Here is a 20,347-nt window from a genome sequence, read left to right as displayed (position 1 = left end):
TTCTTATGACTTTCTGTTCTATAGTTAGTTCCTTGACTAACCTCTCCAAGATTAGAGATTGGATCATTCATCTTTGTATCCCAGTAACCAGGCATGGTTGGTCTTCAGTAAATATGTGTTTAATGTTAAACAGTACACAATGAGATCAAGTGTCAGTCATGCAAAATGTACTTGGCCCCATCTCACCTTTAAGAATATGTCAGATAAGTTGGGTGTGGTGGCTCATGCCTGTGATCCCAACACTTTGGGAGGCCAAGGCAATAGATAAATTAAGGTCAGAAGAAATGTTAGAAGTTGAAAAGTTAGTGTTTCAAAATAAACTTCATTTTTGGAGCCAGTATGTTTTTTACCTATTGAAATATTAAACCTCTTTACTTTTTCCTTCTTTGTATCATCTGTCTTCCAAGAAGTTTGGAAAACAAATTGACACTTGTGTAAAAAGTCATCAGTAACTAGAAAGTACCTGTAAATTTTTTGATACTCAGTAAATGGGAAACACAGCGTATCAGACTTCCACTTACTGGTATGCAAAGATGAGTTATTTCCTTGGCAAAATAAGTTTTATGGCAAAGATGACTACCTCAGAAGCTGAACATATTTACCATATCTGTCTGCCTGCCTGATACTTTGCAGGTGGTCAGTCTGGTCAGCCCCCATTTTGTACATCCTATCAGAATGATGACCCATTAAATGCTTTGAAGAATAGCAACAACCATGATGTGCTTAGACAAGAAGACGAGGAAAATTTTTCCCAAATAAGTGCCAGCATACAGAAAAAGGCCTTTAAAACAGCTGTACCCACTGAACAGAAATGTGACATTGACATTACCTTTGAGTCCGTGCCTAATTTGAATGACTTTAACCAAAGAGGGAATTCTAATGCTGAATGTAATCCACATTGTGCTGAATTATACACCAATCAGATGTCCACTGAAACTGAAATGGCTATAGAGATTGAAAAGAACTCTTTGTCTTCAAATGTACCAAATGAATCTCAATTACAGCCTGATCAGCCTGATATACCAATAACTTCATTTGTTTCACTTGGTTGTGAAGCTAACAATGAAAACTTAATTCTCTCTGGGAAAAGTTCTCAACTTTTATCCCAAGATACTTCATTAACTGGAAAGCCATCTAAAAAAAGTCAGTTTTGTGAAAATTCTAATGATACAGTAAAACTTAAAATTAATTTTCATGGTTCCAAGTCACCAAATTCTAGTGAAATTCACAAGAGTGAAATAGAAATTAATGTGTTAGAACCAGTTATGTCACAGCTATCAAATTGCCAAGGTAATTCTTGTCTTCAGAGTGAAGTACTACCTGTGTCTGTTGAAAGTTCACATTTAAATGTATCCGGACAACAAGTAGAAATTCATCTTGGAGATTCGCTGTCTTCTACTAAACAACCATCTAATGATTCAACATCTGCTGAGTTAAGTCGTACAGAAAATGAAGCCCAGCCATCCAAGTCTGAGAATTCACAAGAGCCTTCATCATCTGTAAAAGAAGAGAATACTATTTTTCTCTCTTTAGGTGGAAATGATAACTGTGAGAAAGTTGCACTGACGCCTCCAGAAGGCACTCCTGTAGAAAACAGTCACTCTCTTCCTCCAGAATCTGTGTGTTGTTCAGTGGGAGATTCTCACTCTGAGTCCCAAAATACTGATGATAAACCTTCTAGCAACAACTTAGCAGAGATAGATGCATCAAATATTGTCTCTCTCAAAGTTATCATTAGTGATGATCCATTTGTTTCCTCAGATACTGAACTTACCAGTGCTGTTTCTAGTATTAATGGAGAAAACCTGCCAACTATAATCTTGTCTTCTCCTACTAAATCACCTGCTAAAAATGCAGAATTAGTTAAATGCCTGTCCTCAGAAGAAACTGTAGGTGCTGTTGTATATGCTGAAGTAGGGGATTCAGCCTCAATGGAACAGAGTCTTTTAGCATTCAAATCTGAAGACTCTGCAGTAAACAACACTCAGAATGAAGATGGCATTGCTTTTTCAGCTAATGTTACACCATGTGTTTCCAAGGATGGAGGATATATACAGCTGATGCCAGCCACAAGCACAGCTTTTGGCAATTCAAATAACATTCTGATAGCTACCTGTGTGACTGATCCAACAGCATTAGGAACATCTGTAAGTCAGTCTAATGTAGTGGTGTTGCCTGGAAATTCTGCACCTATGACTGCTCAACCTCTACCGCCTCAGTTACAGACACCACCAAGATCAAACAGTGTATTTGCTGTCAACCAAGCTGTGTCACCAAACTTTTCACAAGGTAACTTTAATAACATAATTGAAATTCATTTCTCTGGGTTGGGATCTAATTTCTTTTGTATGTGATGTTATTGACTGGGACGTAATAAGTCATGGGTAGATGGTATGAGAAAAGATTCTGAAATTTGTGATTACGCTGCTTCTTTATGCTAGGTAATTCAAACCTTTTTTTTCTCTTAATCTGCTAGTAAGCTATGGGCTTTAGTGGTTTTTTCTTTTCACAAATACTTCTCAATCTATGTGCTAGTAAGTTACAAGAAGCAGAAAAGACAGACTAATTCATTACATGGTTGTATAAAACCCAATGTTGTGGGGAATTTTTAAAAATAGCTCTTATGGTCTTCAGGGAATTTATCATCTATTTGGAGAAATTTTCAAGAAAAACTTGAATTTTGGCTGGGTATGGTGGCTCACGCCTGTAATCCCAGCACTTTGGGAGGCCGAGGTGGGCCGATCGCCTGAGGTCAGGAGTTTGAGACCAGCCTCGCCAACATGGTGAAACCCCATTTCTACTAAAAATACAAAAAAATGAGCGAGGCATGGTGGCAGGCGCCTGTAATTCCAGCTACTTGGGAGGCCACGGCAGGAGAATCTCTTGAACTCAGGTGAACCCAGGAGACAGAGGTTTCAGTGACCCAAGATCATGCCACTGCACTTCAGCCTGGGCAACAAGAGCAAGACTCCGTCTCAAAAAAAAAAAAAAAACTTGAATTTCTTCCTTTGTAAAATCCTTTCTAATTTTTCACTGCCTTTCACCTTCTAGAATTGATCTCTGTCTTTAAAATCCTTTGTTTATGGCTGGGCGCAGTGGCTCATGCCTGTAATCCCAGCACTTTGGGAGGCCGAGGTGGGCAGATCACCCGAGGTCAGGAGTTCAAGACCAGCCTGGCCAACATGGTGAAACCCCGTATCTACTAAAAATACAAAAATTGGCATGGTGGCGGGCACCTGTAATCCCAGCTACTTGGGAGGCTGAGACAGAAGAATCGCTTGAAGCTGGGAGGCAGAGGTTGCAGTGAGCCAAGATCGCACCACTGCACTTCAGCCTGGGCGACAGAGTAAGACTCTGTCTCAAAAAAAAAAAAAAAAAAAAAAAAAAATCCTTTTTTCATAGGGGCTCTTGTGGCATTTATTGCCTGCTGTGTTATATGTAGTTAGTGATTGATATGCCTATCATATTGATAATTTTTTATTGTATGTTCCTCAGAGATAGTGCTCATGGCACATTTATTTACATTTCCTTATGTGTTGGTTCCCAAGCTTCCCTCCTTTCCCTTTTTGTTACATTATAGACATACAATAAAATTTCATTAAATATCAACAATTAGTATTAAACCTAATGGGTCTGTTTTAAGTGCTGTTACAAATTATATAAAGGAGAGGTCAAAATTAGTAGAGAATGTGGGGCTTGAGCTAAAGCTTAAAGAATGAAGGTAGGATTTGGAGTTAAGGCAAGGAAGTTTTTATAACTTATAAAATCTATAAGTTATGAAGAGAAGCAGCACCAGCATAGACAGAGAGACCGTAGTGGGTTGCATGAAAATGAGGGGATCAACCTGACCATAGTGTATTAGGCAAAAGTTTGTTTATGGGACAGGACTAAATTACAGTAGCCACAAACCATGTTGTTGACTTCTAAGGACCATGTAGACATTGTAATTTTCCCTCCATAGTTTTGTCGAGTTACGTGCTTACCTTACCCCTTTTTGATCAATACCATTGAGATATGTAATAGGTTGGGGTTATGAATGTAGTCCTGGCTATAAATATTCAGTTGGGGTTTTAATTTTCTGGTATAAGGTTCAGACTTGAAACATTGACCACTCATTTTCTAACTAGTTTCATTATTTCCAGAGGAATCCAGATATGATTGTAATATGATGTCTTGGCTGTAGAGTCTTATGCTTGATCAGCATGGTTCACTGACTGAATAACATAAGACCACCTTAGTATTTGGATTGACTTTTGCTTAATTTATTAGCCTTGCTGTTTTTCCTAAAACTGTTGCGGTTTTGTTTTTTTTGTTTTGTTTTGTGTTTGGAGAGTGGATCGTAAGGAAGAGGGACTGTTCATAGAATTTATTTCAAAGCAATAATTAATTTGTGCCAAACATTTGTTTGTTTTGTGCCAAAACATTTGAGAGAAAATCTTATTTTAACAAGAAGTGTTTTTTTAGGATCTGCCATAATAATTGCCTCTCCAGTGCAGCCTGTACTCCAAGGAATGGTAGGGATGATCCCAGTATCTGTGGTTGGACAGAATGGAAATAACTTTTCTACTCCTCCTCGGCAGGTAAGATTTATGAACTGAAAATGGTGCGGTGATGCTTTTCAAGCTTAGTGTAATTAATGGCTTTTTCTCTTCTAGGTTCTTCATATGCCTTTGACAGCACCTGTATGCAATAGAAGTATCCCTCAATTCCCCGTCCCTCCAAAATCTCAGAAGGCTCAGGGACTAAGAAACAAGCCTTGTATAGGTACCATTTTTAAGTTCATTAATGTCAACTTTGTATGTTCATTTGTTTGCAGCAACACCTAAATGTTTTCTTTTTGAATACCTAAACCATTTTAAAACAAGTGATCACCCTACATTTGCTAGTAACATGTCATAATGCAGCCAACTGTTACTGAACAGCTTTGGTTCTGAGAAAATTGTCTCCTTTGTTGAATCTGTTAGCTTTTGCCCAGTAGTCCTTGGTTTATTCTTTGCAGCTTCCCTAAATTAAGTATAATCCCTATTTTTCCCAACAGCTTTCAAGTGTTTAATGAATGCCTTGTATAATTGTATGAGACTTTAGAGCAGTTCTTCTTGTAGTTTAGTGTGTATATGAACTACTTGGGGATTTTGTTAAATGCAGGTACTGAATTAATAGGTCTGGTAGAGTGCCTGAAATTCCTCATTTCTAACAGCTTCTAAGCAATGCCAGTGCTGCTGGTACTGGACCACACTTGAAGCAAGGCTTTAAAGTTTGCAAATTACCTTCCTGTGTTCCCTATTTTAGCCATTGTCCCAACCATCTGTTTACTCATGTGAAAAACCTGGTAGTCACTCTTAAAACACATTTTTCCTCTCCTTCTTAGTTCAAGTATTTGTCGTTTTTCATCTAAGTTGTATCAATAGTGTCTTGTAGTCTCCCTTCTTTTAGTCTCTATTGTTTCAGTTCACCTCATATCTGCTGGCTGAGTGACTTATTTTTCCCTAAAATACAAATCTGAACATGTTGCTTTCCTGGCTAAAAACTTTCAGCAACTCCCCTTTGCCCAAAGGATAAAATTGAAATTTCTCAGGGTAACATATATACATACATTTGTCATCTAGTCACTCTCGATCTCTCCATTCTCATCTCTTACCACTTCCCAGCATGGACCCTTTGTACCAACTATAGTTGCTGCTCACCTTATACTTGGTGATCGCTCTTGTCCCTGTACCTTTACCAATGCTATCTCTTCTACCTAGAATTCCCCCTTCTTACCCAACTCTTACCCTCAATCTGGTTCTTATTTATCCTTCAAACTTAACTTCAATGTTCCTAGGAAGCATTTTTAACCAGCGGTGGCTGAGGTGGGTATTCCGGTTTTACTTTTTTCTTTAATTCTTAGTGATACCTATGCTACAGCACTTAACACATTACATTGTATTTCTTCTTAGTAGTCTGAGTGTCTTAAATGCACTCATTATACAGAGAACTCACTAAATGCTATCAAATCAGCCTTTCCTTAAACTAAGCAGTATACATCTATTGACGTAGGCTTAAGTTGCATTTTGACTTATTGAGGCACCCTCTTAGACTTACGTCATGTTATAGCTACTCTATATTACTTTTATGTTCTTTCTCATAACTAGTTCATTCCGTTTAATGGCCATTTGATATCTATCACTTGCATAAATGTATTTTATATATCTCTTATCAGTGGACTTTTCAGATGTTTTCAAGGTTTTTGATCTGACATGCAATGATATGAGGAACATCTTTGTAAATGCCTCTGTGTGAACCCATATGAGAGTTTCTTTTGGGCGCTTATTCCCAGAAATCTTAGGGTATACTGGGTATAATAGAGAAGAAGTATATCTTCTCTATGACCCGGAATTTCTGAGTCATAGAGAAGAAAGTTTATACTTCTACCATTATTTTCCCTGCGTCCCTCACAACACTACCAATATTTGATACCATGTGATATTTTAACTTTTGCCACTATGATGGATGTAAAGTGGTAGTATCTCATATCATTCTTTTACTTTACTCTGATTACTAATAAAATTTGGAATCTTCTCTTATATAAATAATATTTTCCCTTCTGTGAATTGCTTGTTCATATCCTTTTCCTACTTCTCTATTAAATTTCCTGTCTGTTGAGGTGTTATACTTTTATTAGTAACATATCACACATGTCTTCACAGTCTGACACTTGTTTTTATCCCTTACAAAGTTAATACCAGAAAAAAACATTGGTGAGGTTAAGCATCCATTGATGATAAAAGCTCTTAAAGGCTATCTATAGTAAACATCATGGGTTCCCTTTAAAGCTGTGAATAACACAAAAATACTCATTCCCACCCTGTATGTAATAAGCCAGTGTATCCAACACCAGTAAATTAATTACTAAGTAATCAGTCTTTTCCCCTACTGACATCTGATTATACTTCCACCATAAACAAGGTCCCATACATACGTGGTTCCAGACAATACAGTAAGAAAATGGAGCTGGGCATGGTGGCTTATCCCCATAATCCCAGCACCTTGGGAGGCCGAGGCAGGAGGATTGCTTGAGTCTAGGAGTTTGAGACCAGCCTGGGCAATATAATGAGACCATGTCTCTAGGAAATAAATTTTTTAAAAGTAGTAGCCAGCTGTGGTGGCAGATAGTAGTCCCAACTATTCAGGAGGGTGAGGCAGAAGGATTGCTTAAGTCCAGAAGGTTGAGGCTGTAAGTGAGCCATGATCATGCCACTGCATTCCAGTCTGGGCAACAGTGAGACCCTGTCTCAGAAAAGAAAAGAGATACGTGTAAAGATTTGAAGAGAGAGAATTAAACTGTTATGGAAAATGATGTGATTTTTACACAATAAAGCCACAGGGAGTTAATAGAAAAATTAATAGAACTAATAATTCAGTAAGGTTGCCAGGTATGGTTAATTTATTAAAATTGTGTTTTAGGTGCCAACAATAAACACCTATTAACTGTAATAGAAAATAAGATACTGTTTATAATGACCACAAAAATGATAAAGTATAAAGGAAGTAACCTAACCAAAAATGTTAGAAATGGAGAATATTTGAAATCTTTCATAAAGGATATATAAATAGAAGAGAACCATGTTCATAGATTTGAAAATTTAACAGTGTAAAGATTGCAATTCTTCCAAGTTGAATCAAAAATTCAATGTAATTTTCCTTAAAAATCCCAGTAGAATATTTTGGGAGATGGGAAAAACTATAAAATCTATGAGAAAGTATAAAAGTCCATGACTAGCGAAGATAGAAGAGCAGAGGACAGACTCATTCTACCAAATAGTAAAATATTTCAAAGCCACAGTAATTAAAACAAAAAGACAAATGGAACAAGATAGTTTAGAAAGAGACCTTGTACATGGTAATGTTAACATCAGAAGTCAGAAGAGATGGATGGTATAATATATGAAATGTATTGATCGTTAAATATACAATTTATAGAGAAGAAAGTAGATCCCTTCGTCATACAAAGATGAAGTCCAAGATGATTAAAGACCTAAAAGTAAAAAGTCAGACAATTAAATGATAGAAGAATGTATAAGAGAATACTTTTATGACATTGGGATAAAGGATTTATTTATTTATTTTTTTTATTTTTTTTTAGATGGGAGTCTTGCTCTGTCACTCAGGCTGGAATGCAGTGGCATGATCTTGGCTCACTGCTACCTTCGCCTCCTGGGTTCAAGCAATTCTCCTGTCTCACTGTCCCTAGTAGCTGGGATTACAGGTGCATGCCACAACACTCAGCTAATTTTTGTATTTTTAGTAGAGACAGGGTTTCACTATCTTGTCCAAGCTGGTCTTGAACTCCTGACCTCTTAACCCCCCACCTTGGCCTCCCAAAGTGCTGGGATTACAGGTGTGAGCCACCATGCCCAGCCAAGGATTTCTTTTTTTTTTTTTTGAGATTGAGATGGAGTCTCTCTCTTCTCGCCCAGGCTGGAGTGCAGTGGTGCCATCTCAGCTCACTGCAAGCTCCGCCTCCCAGGTTCACGCCATTCTCCTGCCTTAGCCTCCCAAGTATCTGGGACTACAGGCACCCGCCACCACTCCTGGCTAATTTTTTTTGTATTTTTAGTAGAGACGGGGTTTCACCGTGTCAGCCAGTATGGTCTCGATCTCCTGACCTTGTGATCCGCCTCCCTCGGCCTCCCGAAGTGCTGGGATTACAGGCGTGAGCCACTGCACCTGGCCTAGGATTTCTTTTTTTAAAATGAGAAGACTTCGGGCACAATGGCTCTACTCCTGTAATTCCAGCACTTTGGGAAGCTAAGACAGGTGGATCACTTGAGCCCAGGAGTTTGAGACCGGCCTATGCAACATAATGAGACTTTGTGTTTACAGAAATTTTTTTTTAAAAAATTAGCCAGGTGTGGGCCGGGCGTGGTGGCTCATGCCTGTAATCCCAGCACTTTGGAAGGCCGAGGCAGGCTGATCACAAGGTCAGGAGATCGAGACCATCCTGGCTGACACAGTGAAACCCCATCTCTACTAAGAATACAAAAAATTAGGGTGTGGTGGCAGGCGCCTGTAGTCCCAGCTACTCGGGAGACTGAGGCAGGAGAGTGGTGTGAACCCGGGAGGCGGAGCTTGCAGTGAGCCAAGATCGTGCCACTGCACTCCAGCCTGGGTGACAGAGTGAGACTTCATCTCAAAAAGAAAAAAAAAAAATTAGCCAAGTGTGGTGGTGTGCATCTGTAGTCTCAGCTACTTGAGATGCTGAGGTGGGAGGATCACTTGAGCCCAGGAGGTTGAGAGTGCAGTGAGCTGTCCTCATGCACTACACTCCAGCCTGGGCAATAGAGCAAGACCCTATCACAAATACATATATGTATATAAAAATACATTGTGTATATATTAATAGAAGAAAATAAAAGAAACTGGGTGCGGTGGCATGTACCTTCAGTCCTATCCACTTGGGAGGCTGGATTTTGAGACCAGCCTGGGCAACATAGTGAGACCTGTCTCAAATAAAATTTAAAAATGAGAAATACATAACTTATAAATGGAAAAAACTGATAGAGTGAACTACTCCAGAATTTAAAGTTTCCGTTCAACAAAAGACACCATACACAAAATAACACGATTTTTACTCAGAACCTTGATGACTGTTACCTGGTTCTCAGACTTCTCTCCCTACATTTTTTCATCATTGTGAATGACAAAATGCCCATGTTGTAAACCTACCCACCACCCTAACCCTCAGAGGTTTTTTATCCTTTCCACTCCTTATTTTATTTTTGAGACAGAGTCTTGCTCTTGTCGCTCAGGCTGGAATGCAGTGGCACAGTCTCACCTCTCTCCAACCTCCACCTCCTGGGTTCGAGCAATTATTCTTCCTCAGCCTCCCGAGTAGCTGGGGCTACAGGCACGCACCACCATGCCCAGCTGTTTTTTGTATTTTTAGTAGAGATGGGGTTTCTCCATGTTGGCCAGGCTGGTCTCGAACTCCTGACCTCAGGTGATCTGCCTGCCTCGGCCTCCCAAAGTGCTGGGATTACAGGCATGAGCCACTGCGCCCGGCCTAGATCCTTTCCACTACTAAGACTTATTTTTACTTCAGCCAGCCTCTCCTATAGCCACATCTTGAATTTTTCACCTTTTTATTAGACTTACAAGATTTTTAAAGGCCAGTGATGTATCTCAAAACACACTCGTTTCCATATACCCATTGAACCAGTGATAGCTTTTCTTACTTGAATCCTCACCTTTCACCTGAACTTATGTCTTCTTTCCGGATTCACTTCCTTTACTAAACAGCCTAGAGACCACAAGCCACCACATCAGCCACTTTTGCCAGTACTCTTAATAACCTGCATATCCACATTCTTCTACATAGCCACTAGCTACTCTACAGCCCTTGATCTGTCCAGCCAACCATCTCAACTTTTACACCTGGGCTTCTTAGCATTGCCTTAGAAGTGCTACCATTCCCTACCACTTAAAAATGTATTTCTCACCCACCTTCCACTTGGCAATCATTTTAAATGTCTGTGTGTCTGCTTTCTCTTATGTTCTTCCTTCAAACTATTCCAGTCTTGCACAGCACGTCTCAGATCTAGTCCTGCTCCACCTCACTCTTAGCTAGTGCTTTTATTTTCCATCTTACCAGTATTAAACTTCACTTCCTGATCATCACTATCATTCAGTACATACCTATTCTGCTTCCAAAATCATCCTTCTTTCTTAAAGAAATAACTGTCTTTCATTCTTTCTAAGGTTAATGCAGTCTACATATGCTCCAGATTCTATCTTCTGTATATCTTTCAACTTTTCCTGTTTGGCTTCTCTCCCTGGCTATAAACATAGGTTTGTCCCACCTGCTGACTCTTTATCTTAATCTCTTAACCTCTCTTAATCTTCCATTTCTTCATTCAAATTATTGTCTTTTCTCATGTGTCTACTGAAACTGTCTACACTAGGGTCACCAGTGGCCTCCTAATATTGCATCATGCATTGAAACTTTTCCATTCTTACCTTACTTTGCTTTCCCTATAACTGTTGATACTATGGTGGCTTCTGGAGCCATAACTAAACTATTCTCCTCCCTTGCTAATTTTGTGTAACTCAAGGCCTTCAAACTCTACATATTTCTCACCTCTCTTCCTCAAAGACTTCTTCTGCCTAGTGTTTTTCCCCTTGGTTAATGTCACAATTTATTTTTTTCCTTTATTTTTGGAAATGTACATGCCCATTATTGTCTCTCAGACCCTCATCATCTCGTACCTGGAATATAGCCATCTAAATAGAGTTTCTACTTCCAGTTTTCTGTCTTCTCAGTTCCATCTTCAACATTATTGCCAGATTGATCTTCCAAAAACATATACCTTTTCATGCATCTTCCCTATTTAACACCCTTAAAGGGGCCAGGCACGGTGGCTCACTCCTGTAATCCCAGCACTTTGGGAAGCCGAGGAGGGTGGATCACCTGAGGTCAGGAGTTTGAGAGTAGCCTGGCCGACATAGTGAAACCCCTTCTCTACTAAAAATACAAGAATTAGCCAGGCGTGGCAGCGAGCACCTGTAATCCCAGTTACTCGGGAGGCTGAAGCACTAGAATTGCTTGAACCCAGGAGGTGGAGGTTGCAGTGAGCCAAGATCATGCCATTGCACTCCAGCCTGGGCAACAGAGCGAGACACCGTCTCAAAAATAAATAAATAAATAAATAAATAAATAAATAAATAAATAAATAAATAAATCTCTTAAAGGATTGCCTCTGAAACCTTTTGCATAATACGTAAGTTTCTTCATAATCTCATCTTTGCTCTTCTTTCTAGTTTTGATATCTTGCTGCTCTCCCACGTAAATGCTGAAGCTCGTGGAAATTAAAATACGGCTATTAGAACTCCAGAGCATGTGCTCTGAGTGACATAGGCTTGTAAACATGATAGGTACCTGGACAGAATTTTAAAATAGACATAATCTGTTGTTTTCTTTAAGTGACTACCTGGATGTAAGTAGTACATTATGTGCTATATTGAGCATTGTAATTTGTAGATCCAAAGACTGGATTTATAATATTTGCCTGAACCGGGCGGGGTGGTTCACGCCTATAATGCAGCCCTTTGGGAGGCCCAGGTGGGCAGATCACTTGAGGCCAGGAGTTTGAAACTAGCCTGGCCAACATGGCCTGGTGAAACCACATCTCTACTAAAAATACAAAAAAATAGCTGGGCATGGTTGGGGGCGCCTGTAATCCCAGCTACTTGGGAGGCTGAGGCAGGAGAATCACTTGAACCTGGGAGGCAGAGGTTGCAGTGAGCTGAGATCATGCCATTGCACTCCAGCCTGGGTGACAGAGCATGACTCTGTCTCAAAAAAAACAAACAGACAAACATAATATTTGCCTGAAGTTGACGCATGTCATTTGTTTCGTATCTGGATTTCCTCTGTAGCAGTGGGGAAATAGCCATCTTGTACTTATTTCAAAGCTGCTTTTTAAAAGCTGCTTTGTCAGTGTGTTCTATTTGTATGTTCATTAGCTACCATTTAAAATTTTTTCTCATGATATGTGATAATTGTCATCTGTTCCATCCTCTTTCAGAGGAGTATATTCTTTTTCTCAGGAATGTTCATTTATAATTTCAGGAAAACAATTAAATAATTTGGTGGATTCGTCAGGTCACTCAGTTGGATGTCATGCACAAAGGTGAGTAAAAAGTAGTTTCTATCATAGATTGTTTGAATGCTCAGATTTAAAACATAAAGGATTTCTTTATGCTGCTAGAAATAGTTTTGTTTTGTTTTGTTTTAGAACTGAAGTTTCTGACAAGAATATTGCCACGGATCTTGGGAAGAAATCAGAAGAAACCACAGTTCCCTTCCCAGAAGAGAGTGTAGTTCCAGCTGCTAAACCATGCCACAGACGTGTACTCTGTTTTGACAGCACTACTGCTTCTGTGGCAAATACACAGGGGCCAAACCATAAGATGGTATCCCAAAACAAAGAAAGGAATGCAGTCTCTTTCCCTAATCTTGACTCACCCAATGTGTCCTCCACCTTAAAACCCCCTTCTAATAATGCTGTCAAAAGAGAGAAAGAGAAGCCTCCTCTGCCTAAGATTTTATCTAAATCAGAAAGTACCATTAGCCGACATACCACCGTAAGAGAAACTCAATCAGAAAAGAAAGTTCCACCAACAGAAATTGTGCTTGAATCTTTCCATAAAGCAACAGCTAATAAGGAGAATGAATTATGCAGCGATGTAGAAAGGCAGAAAAATCCAGAAAATTCGAAACTATCTATTGGGCAGCAAAATGGGGGTTTGCGAAGTGAGAAATCTATAGCTTCACTGCAAGAAATGACCAAAAAACAAGGAACATCTTCAAACAATAAAAATGTCCCTTCAGTAGGTACAGCTGTGAAGGATCTAAAACAAGAACAAACTAAATCCGCCAGTTCTTTGATTACCACAGAAATGTTACAGGATATACAGAGGCACAGCTCAGTAAGTAGGCTTGCCGATAGTAGTGATTTACCTGTACCCCGGACACCTGGCTCAGGGGCAGGGGAAAAACATAAAGAAGAACCTATAGATATTATCAAGGCCCCCTCTAGTAGGCGTTTCAGTGAAGACAGTAGTGCATCAAAAGTAATGGTCCCTCCTGTCACCCCAGACTTGCCTGCCTGCAGCCCCGCCAGTGAAACAGGCAGTGAAAACAGTGTAAATATGGCTGCCCACACATTAATGATTCTCTCCAGGGCAGCCATTTCTAGGACTACTTCAGCAACTCCTCTAAAAGATAACACACAACAGTTTAGAGCATCTTCAAGGAGCACCACAAAAAAGCGGAAAATTGAGGAATTAGATGAACGTGAGCGAAACTCTCGTCCTTCTAGTAAAAATCTTACAAATTCATCAATACCAATGAAAAAGAAGAAAATTAAGGCAAGTTTGAAAGTTTTAATTTCAAAACCACACCTTTTTTTTCCCTTTAATGATTAGCGAATTCAACAGTTCTTGCCACAACAACTTGACTGAACGTTATGGCTAAGACAGCTTTTAGTTGTCATTGACAAAATACTTAACCATGATCACAGGACCAATAAGCAGTAGATGCAGGATTCAAACCCAGACTTGTAGGGCAACAAAGCAGTCCAGCAGTGTTAGTGTAGTACGCACAAGGTGTCTAGGTGAAACAGCATTTCCAGAACAACTGCTGAGGCATTTGTTTATAAACATCTTTCTAGGGGGAAAAAATAGTTTTTCTTTCTTTCTTGGTAGAACTCAAGTTTTTTCATGAGCATGACATAGTCATGAAAGATTGGGAAACACTATTAAACACTATTGTGTAGAGTTACCAAGTAATAAACGACTTTGTTCTTAGATCTTCAGTTTTTTTTTCCTCCACGTCTTGTAATCTCTTCCATAGGCCCTTAAAAATGTTAGCATATTAGAGCAGTGGAAAAATTAAATTTGCCTATGTTTTTCCTTTTTTTTGAGACAGGGTTTCACTCTCGTTGCCCAGGCTGGAGTGCAATGGTGCGATCTTGGCTCACTGCAGCCTCTGCCTCCCAGACTCAAGCGATTCTCCTACCTCAGCCTCCCAAGTAGCTGGGACTACAGGCATGTGCCACTGCATCTGGCTAATATTTTTTCCTTTTTTTTTTTTTTTTTTTGGGACGGAGTCTTGCGCTGTTACCCACTGGAGTACAATGGCGCGATCTTGCCTCACCGCAACTTCCGCCTCCTGAGTTCAAGCAATTCCCTGCCTCAGCCCCCCGAGTAGCTGGGATTACAGGTGTCTGCCACCACACCCGGCTAATTTTTGTATTTTTAGTAGAGATGGAGTTTCGCCATGTTGCCCAGGCTAGTCTTGAACTCCTGACCCCGTGATCCATCCGCCTTGGACTCCCAGAATGCTGGGATTACAGGCGTGAGCCACCACGCCTGGTCATTTTTTTCTTTTTTTCTTTTTTTTTTTTTTTTTTTTAATAGAGACAGGGTTTTGCCATGTTGCCCAGGCTGGTCTTGAAGTCCTGAGTTAAACTGATCTGCACGCCTTGGCCTCCCAAAGTGCTGGGATTACAGGCATGAGCCACTGCGCCTGGCCTTACTTATGTTTTTTATTTAAGCATTGTTGTCTCTAGGAAGGCAATGCAGGGATAGCATTGATAAATGAAATCCATTTATTTTCAGTTTGGTTAGCTATTTAGTAAGTGGATTGAATAGAAAGAAAGTGCTTAAAATATCATAGAGGACGTATGGTATCAGGGAAATAATTTAGGCTTTGTTGCCCTACAAGTCTGGGTTTGAATCCTGCATCTACTGCTTACTGGTCCTGTGATCATGGTTAAGTCTGTAGCCTCTCTGAGTCTCAGCCTCATCACTTGACATGATATTACCAGATATCTTAGGTTGTGAAGTCTAAATGTAGTATACATAAAGTAGCTAGTGTATATTAAGTTTTGGAACTGATAAGTACCTGTAACCCTAAACATCTGTTAGTAAAGCTTTCTAAGCAGTAATAACCACCTAACATAGAAAGCATGTTCTATCTTGTCTCATTCAACATTCAGACACTCTGGATTTGTATCATGTCTTTTGCCATAAACTAACATTCAGGTGCCATTGAAGTATATTTAATTAACTTTGGGTTTTTAAAACTTGTCTCTACTTCTCTATAGAAGTAAAATTCTAATAGACTAAAAAAGTTTGACAATTTTAGTAGTATGTGAAAGAACCCAATATACTGTTTTAGGTGACTTACTAAGACATTTTGGCCTTGTTTGAGTTTATTTTTTCTTTCTCTTTTTTCAACAGAAAAAGAAGCTTCCCAGTTCATTTCCAGCAGGAATGGATGTAGACAAATTTTTGTTATCATTGCATTATGATGAGTAAACATTCTGGACACATAAGAACAGTAGGTGTTCAAAACTCATATCCCTGAAACTGAGTGTAGGGAATGGGATATTGACAGAATCTGAAAGCATGACCTGCACTTTCGTTGTACTGAAATTTCACTTTATATCTAAATCATGCTGTTTCTGAAACAGCTTCCTAGTTTGTAAATAGACTTACTTGGTATATTTTTATTTTGGGAAAAACATTTGCAGAAATGTAAGTAAAGCCAATCTGCAAAACTGTATAGCTTTGACAATTCTATATTGTAAATACTGTGTAAATCTTGTTGAAATAGAGGTTAAATCAACCTAATGTTCTTACACTGTGTTTTTTGACTTCTTATGATCCCTAATTCTGAGACTTACTCATCTGGAATAGTTTCTCTACTTGTTTTAGAGGAAAATGATGCTTATTCTTATAAATTACCTTTAGTAACTATTCAACAAGACATTTAAATACACAACCACTAAGTACTACAAAATGAAAAGTACCTCAACTGATAGCAAAATATCTAATTAGAAATCAACAGTTTGATGAGTCTTTTCCTAGAGTGAATACTACCCCTTTCTTATAATTGCTGTAAGTATTATATTTCTGGAATTTTACACTTTACCTATTCTGATCACTCTGTTCTCTTTGTTTTAAAGAGAGAATTTTGTAAACCATTTATTGAATGTTCTGATCTTTCATTTATAACTTTTAAGATTTTTTACAGAACTTTAAGTGGTTAGACTGTTGAGCCATATAAAGTTTGGTTTGTAGTAGAGATTTCTCGGTATGTACTTTTCCCCTAAATGCTGGGGATTTAAAGAATTGCACTAATTCATAGAACTCTTTACATTGTAGTGACCAATGCACATATAATTTAAATCTTGTGTTCTATGTGAAAGCTTATGTGGAGGATTATCTTCTGGTGTTGTGTCCATCATAAGATGTAAAAAGAGAAATCATAGTTTTATATTTTAGTTTCTCCTACAATGGGTATGTTAAATAACTATATCTATACTTAGATATAGTGCATTGTCTGTGTCCCTTAAAGTGTTACAAAGAGTTTCTCTCAAAAGGTCCTTAAGGAGAGTGAGAGATGAGAAAGGTGCCTTCTCTGTATTAGACTCACACACATCAGTCAAGTTGAAGAATTGGTTTAAACTTTTAAATGAGAACAGAAATTATAATTAGTACCTGACCAATTGTGCCTAGATATTAAAGTATGTTCTCTTTAGTACTTTCCGTTCAATTAAATATCAGTATATTAGGGATTTTTTTCTACAGGTGTATATTTTGTTAAAGAGTCACTTTCCTCAACCATTTTTTTGTACTGGTAGCCTTTAAAAAAATAAATCCATCCGACTTTAACACAACATTTCTCAGTGTAGAAATCCTGTCTTCTTCATTGCTGAACCTTACTGCAAAAACTTGTGATGTAAGAAATTTGTATGATGTGGCAGTGGTCTATTCCTAAGGAACTAAATATCATATAGTTAATGTTTATTTAACTCAACTTGAGACTGTACTACAGTTAGGTTTGAATAAATATTTTCATTAACTTCAAAAGTTTGAATTACTTTATATTGGCAGTCTTGTTTAGAAACTGATTAAATTCCTTTGCAAATCAGTTCTTACTCTTTTTTGGGAGTTTGTACAATGCTGAAAATCACAGAGTTTTCTTCTTATTCAATTCTTACTTGTATGTACTAAGTACTGAAAATTCGTATACAAATAAAATAAGTTTGCTTTCTTCAAGATTCATAGTTAACTAACCAGGAACTGCTAAATAAAGTCGAAAGATAACTTGTACTTGGAGCTTTTATGTTCAAGGGCAAAATCATATCCCCATTTTACCTTAAAAGTCCACAGGTCCTGGACTTAATTATACTATTGTACCTGGTAACCTATTTGAATACTTAAATGCCCAGTGACTGCAATTCAGGGTTGATGTATACTACAACAATCCATGGCTGTTTTTATAATTACATATAAGGATCCAGTCTGTTGTTTGGATATTACTTAGAGGTTAATGCAGTCAGTGTATGCCAAATCTGAGAAGTGTTGTTAAGTAAAATCTTGTTACAGATTTAGCCCTGGATATTATTAGAACTACAGTGTGTTGAAATTGCACATGAGAAAAGCATCCATCAGCATTCATGCAAAGGCTACATGTCATGACTATTAGGAGTAATTTCAAAAGCATATTACTATATATTCTGCATTCATCCTTTCTCTGGTCATCATCTTTCAGGCTCAAGCCCAGCTTTCTGAAATTACATAAGTTTTGACTTTATTGTTAGTTATTTTGCTGCTTCCTTTAAGCAATGGACTCATTGTGTACTTTTTTCTTTTTATAAATGTTATCATTTTGTCATACTTTTGTCTTTTTTTGTAAATTTTTATCTACATTGTTGAACTCATGATACATACAGCTTCCTAATGCTTTTTGTTTTGTTTTTTTGAGAGAGGGTCTCACTCTGTTGCAGGCTGAAGTACAGTGGCAAAATCAAGGCTCACCACAGCCTCGACCTCCCAGGCTAAAGTGATCCTCTTACCTCAGCCTGCCGAGTAGCTGGGACTACAGGCACATTCCATCGCACCCAGTTTTTTATTTGTTTTGTTTTTTGTTTTTTTTTTTTGTCTTTCAGAGAGATGGGGTCTCACTGTGTTGCCCAGGCTGATCTTAAACTCTTGGACTCAAGCAGTCCTCCTGCCTCGGCCTCCCAAGTGTTGGGATTACAGGCATGTGAGCCACTTCATCCAGCTGCTTCTTTTACTTCCAATAATATAAAGCTTTTTCCTTTTTTTAGCTATTACAAACAAAAACAGCAGTTAAACATTTGTTTATGTTAATTATTTCGTTAGAAATTTTAGAGATTAGAATTACCAAATCAAGAAGTTAGTGTACCTTTTTTTAAGGTTCTCAGTACATTTTGCCATATGCTGCTATTAAACTTGGCGTCAGTTTACATTTCTACCAGCAAATTGTCATTTTTTTGCATAGCATATGCTTATCTATTTCCAGAGGCATATTCACCTATATCATCACCTGTTTCTAGGTTTGTATTTCCTGATTTGGTAAAATTAAGAGTTAGCTCCTAATCCATTTGTTACTTGTTTTGGTACCTGATTTGAAAAAAGGGTCAGTGTACATTTTTTTCCCTAAATATGTAACTGCTTGACAGTTTGTTCACTTGACAATTTAACCACTGCACAGTTTGTTCAGATAAGCTTTCCTTTCCCCTGTTCATTTATTTAAGATGTCTGTCTTATCCTACACTGATTAACAATCTCTTATTCACAATTCTAAAACCCAAAAGGTTCTGGCAACCAATTTTTTCCCCTGAGATTTAACATCAGAACTCATTCTGTGGCAAACCTGACCTGAAATGACACGAGGCTACTTAACAGTCTTTATCTCATTTATAGTAATGTTGAGTCTGCTGTTCCAGACTCAACCAGGGGGCATATGGTGCATACATTTGAGTTATTTTTTAGAAATCCAAAATATTCTGATTTATGAACCCCAGCTAATCCCAAAGGTGTATGATCAAAGATTTTGGACTTGTACTAAATGTATACACATATATACACACTATATGGTATGTGTATAATCTTTCTGTGCTACTGATTAAATCATTATAACTTTTGTGTCCACTGTTGCTGTTTTTGTTTTTTCAAGTATTCACCCTTTTATGCTTCCTGAGGAACTTTAGAATCACTTGTATTATTTCAAGTTAAATTTCTATTGGAATATTTGAACTACATTAATGTCAGAAGCTAATTCATAAAGAAGCAAAGGGTAACGATCATATGGTATGTATCAAAGTGTTACAGTTATCCCTATCAGAAATTTCTTGCTAAACTGGGTGTTTTTGTTTGTTACTATTTTTAGAAAGCTCTTCATTTCATAGTTTTAACTGGTTATTGCTGTTATGTAGGGATGGTCTTGCTTTATTAATACAAAATTTTTATGGAGACACATAAAGAGAAAAGTGCACCACTGTAAATTCATGCCCTTCAGTGAATTTTCTTTAAGTAAATACATCCACATAGTCACTTTGAACATTACCAGTACCCTAGAGTAGTCATTATTGTGACTTCTAGCACTAGAGATTAATTTAGCTTTGTTTTCCTTAACGATATCAGTGGATACATGGAGTATTCTGTGAGAAACACTCATGTTTTGTATAATTCAGCTCAGTCATGCTCAATGCTGTGTATATATTCATTGTATTATATTACAGTTAATCCATTTTATAGATAGTAAAAGTTATTATGAACAGACTGCTGTGAATGTTCTTGCACATTTTTTTGTGAATGCATTACACATCTCAGTTGGATAGATACTTAGGAATAGGGTTGCTGGAACACAGTTGCATATATTCAGACATTCAAATTTTTTCATTTTCCAGAATGGTTAACAATTTATGCTACACTCAACAGTATAATAAGTTCTCAATACTCTGTGTTATTTCTGATGTTAGATATTTTC

The 20,347-nt window shown here is 38.0% G+C and overlaps 1 protein-coding gene across 6 annotated transcripts in view; it reads left to right on the top strand.

The window, feature by feature from the left end:
• NPAT (nuclear protein, coactivator of histone transcription) overlaps positions 1 to 19,509 on the top strand; it is a 64,196-nt gene extending 44,687 nt beyond the window's left edge. For 4 of the 6 annotated variants that reach the window (XM_055272992.2, XM_063636471.1, XM_063636473.1 and 1 more), the window contains 6 exons: positions 634 to 2,289; positions 4,465 to 4,580; positions 4,656 to 4,764; positions 12,608 to 12,668; positions 12,753 to 13,908; positions 15,784 to 19,509. In XM_055272992.2, the coding sequence (XP_055128967.1) occupies positions 634 to 2,289; positions 4,465 to 4,580; positions 4,656 to 4,764; positions 12,608 to 12,668; positions 12,753 to 13,908; positions 15,784 to 15,861 (3,176 nt within the window). In that variant the 3' untranslated portion in view covers positions 15,862 to 19,509. The remainder of the gene's footprint in view (positions 1 to 633; positions 2,290 to 4,464; positions 4,581 to 4,655; positions 4,765 to 12,607; positions 12,669 to 12,752; positions 13,909 to 15,783) is intronic. The other 2 variants (XM_055272993.2, XM_055272990.2) reach the window with 1 other exon arrangement.
• The last annotated feature ends 838 nt before the right edge of the window (positions 19,510 to 20,347 follow it).

This window comes from Symphalangus syndactylus, chromosome 3 (assembly GCF_028878055.3).
Source record: "Symphalangus syndactylus isolate Jambi chromosome 3, NHGRI_mSymSyn1-v2.1_pri, whole genome shotgun sequence".
Classification (NCBI taxonomy): Eukaryota; Metazoa; Chordata; class Mammalia; order Primates; family Hylobatidae; genus Symphalangus; species Symphalangus syndactylus.
The sequence above is the reverse complement of the archived record's forward strand: the minus strand, read 5'-3'. Positions and strand labels throughout refer to the sequence as shown.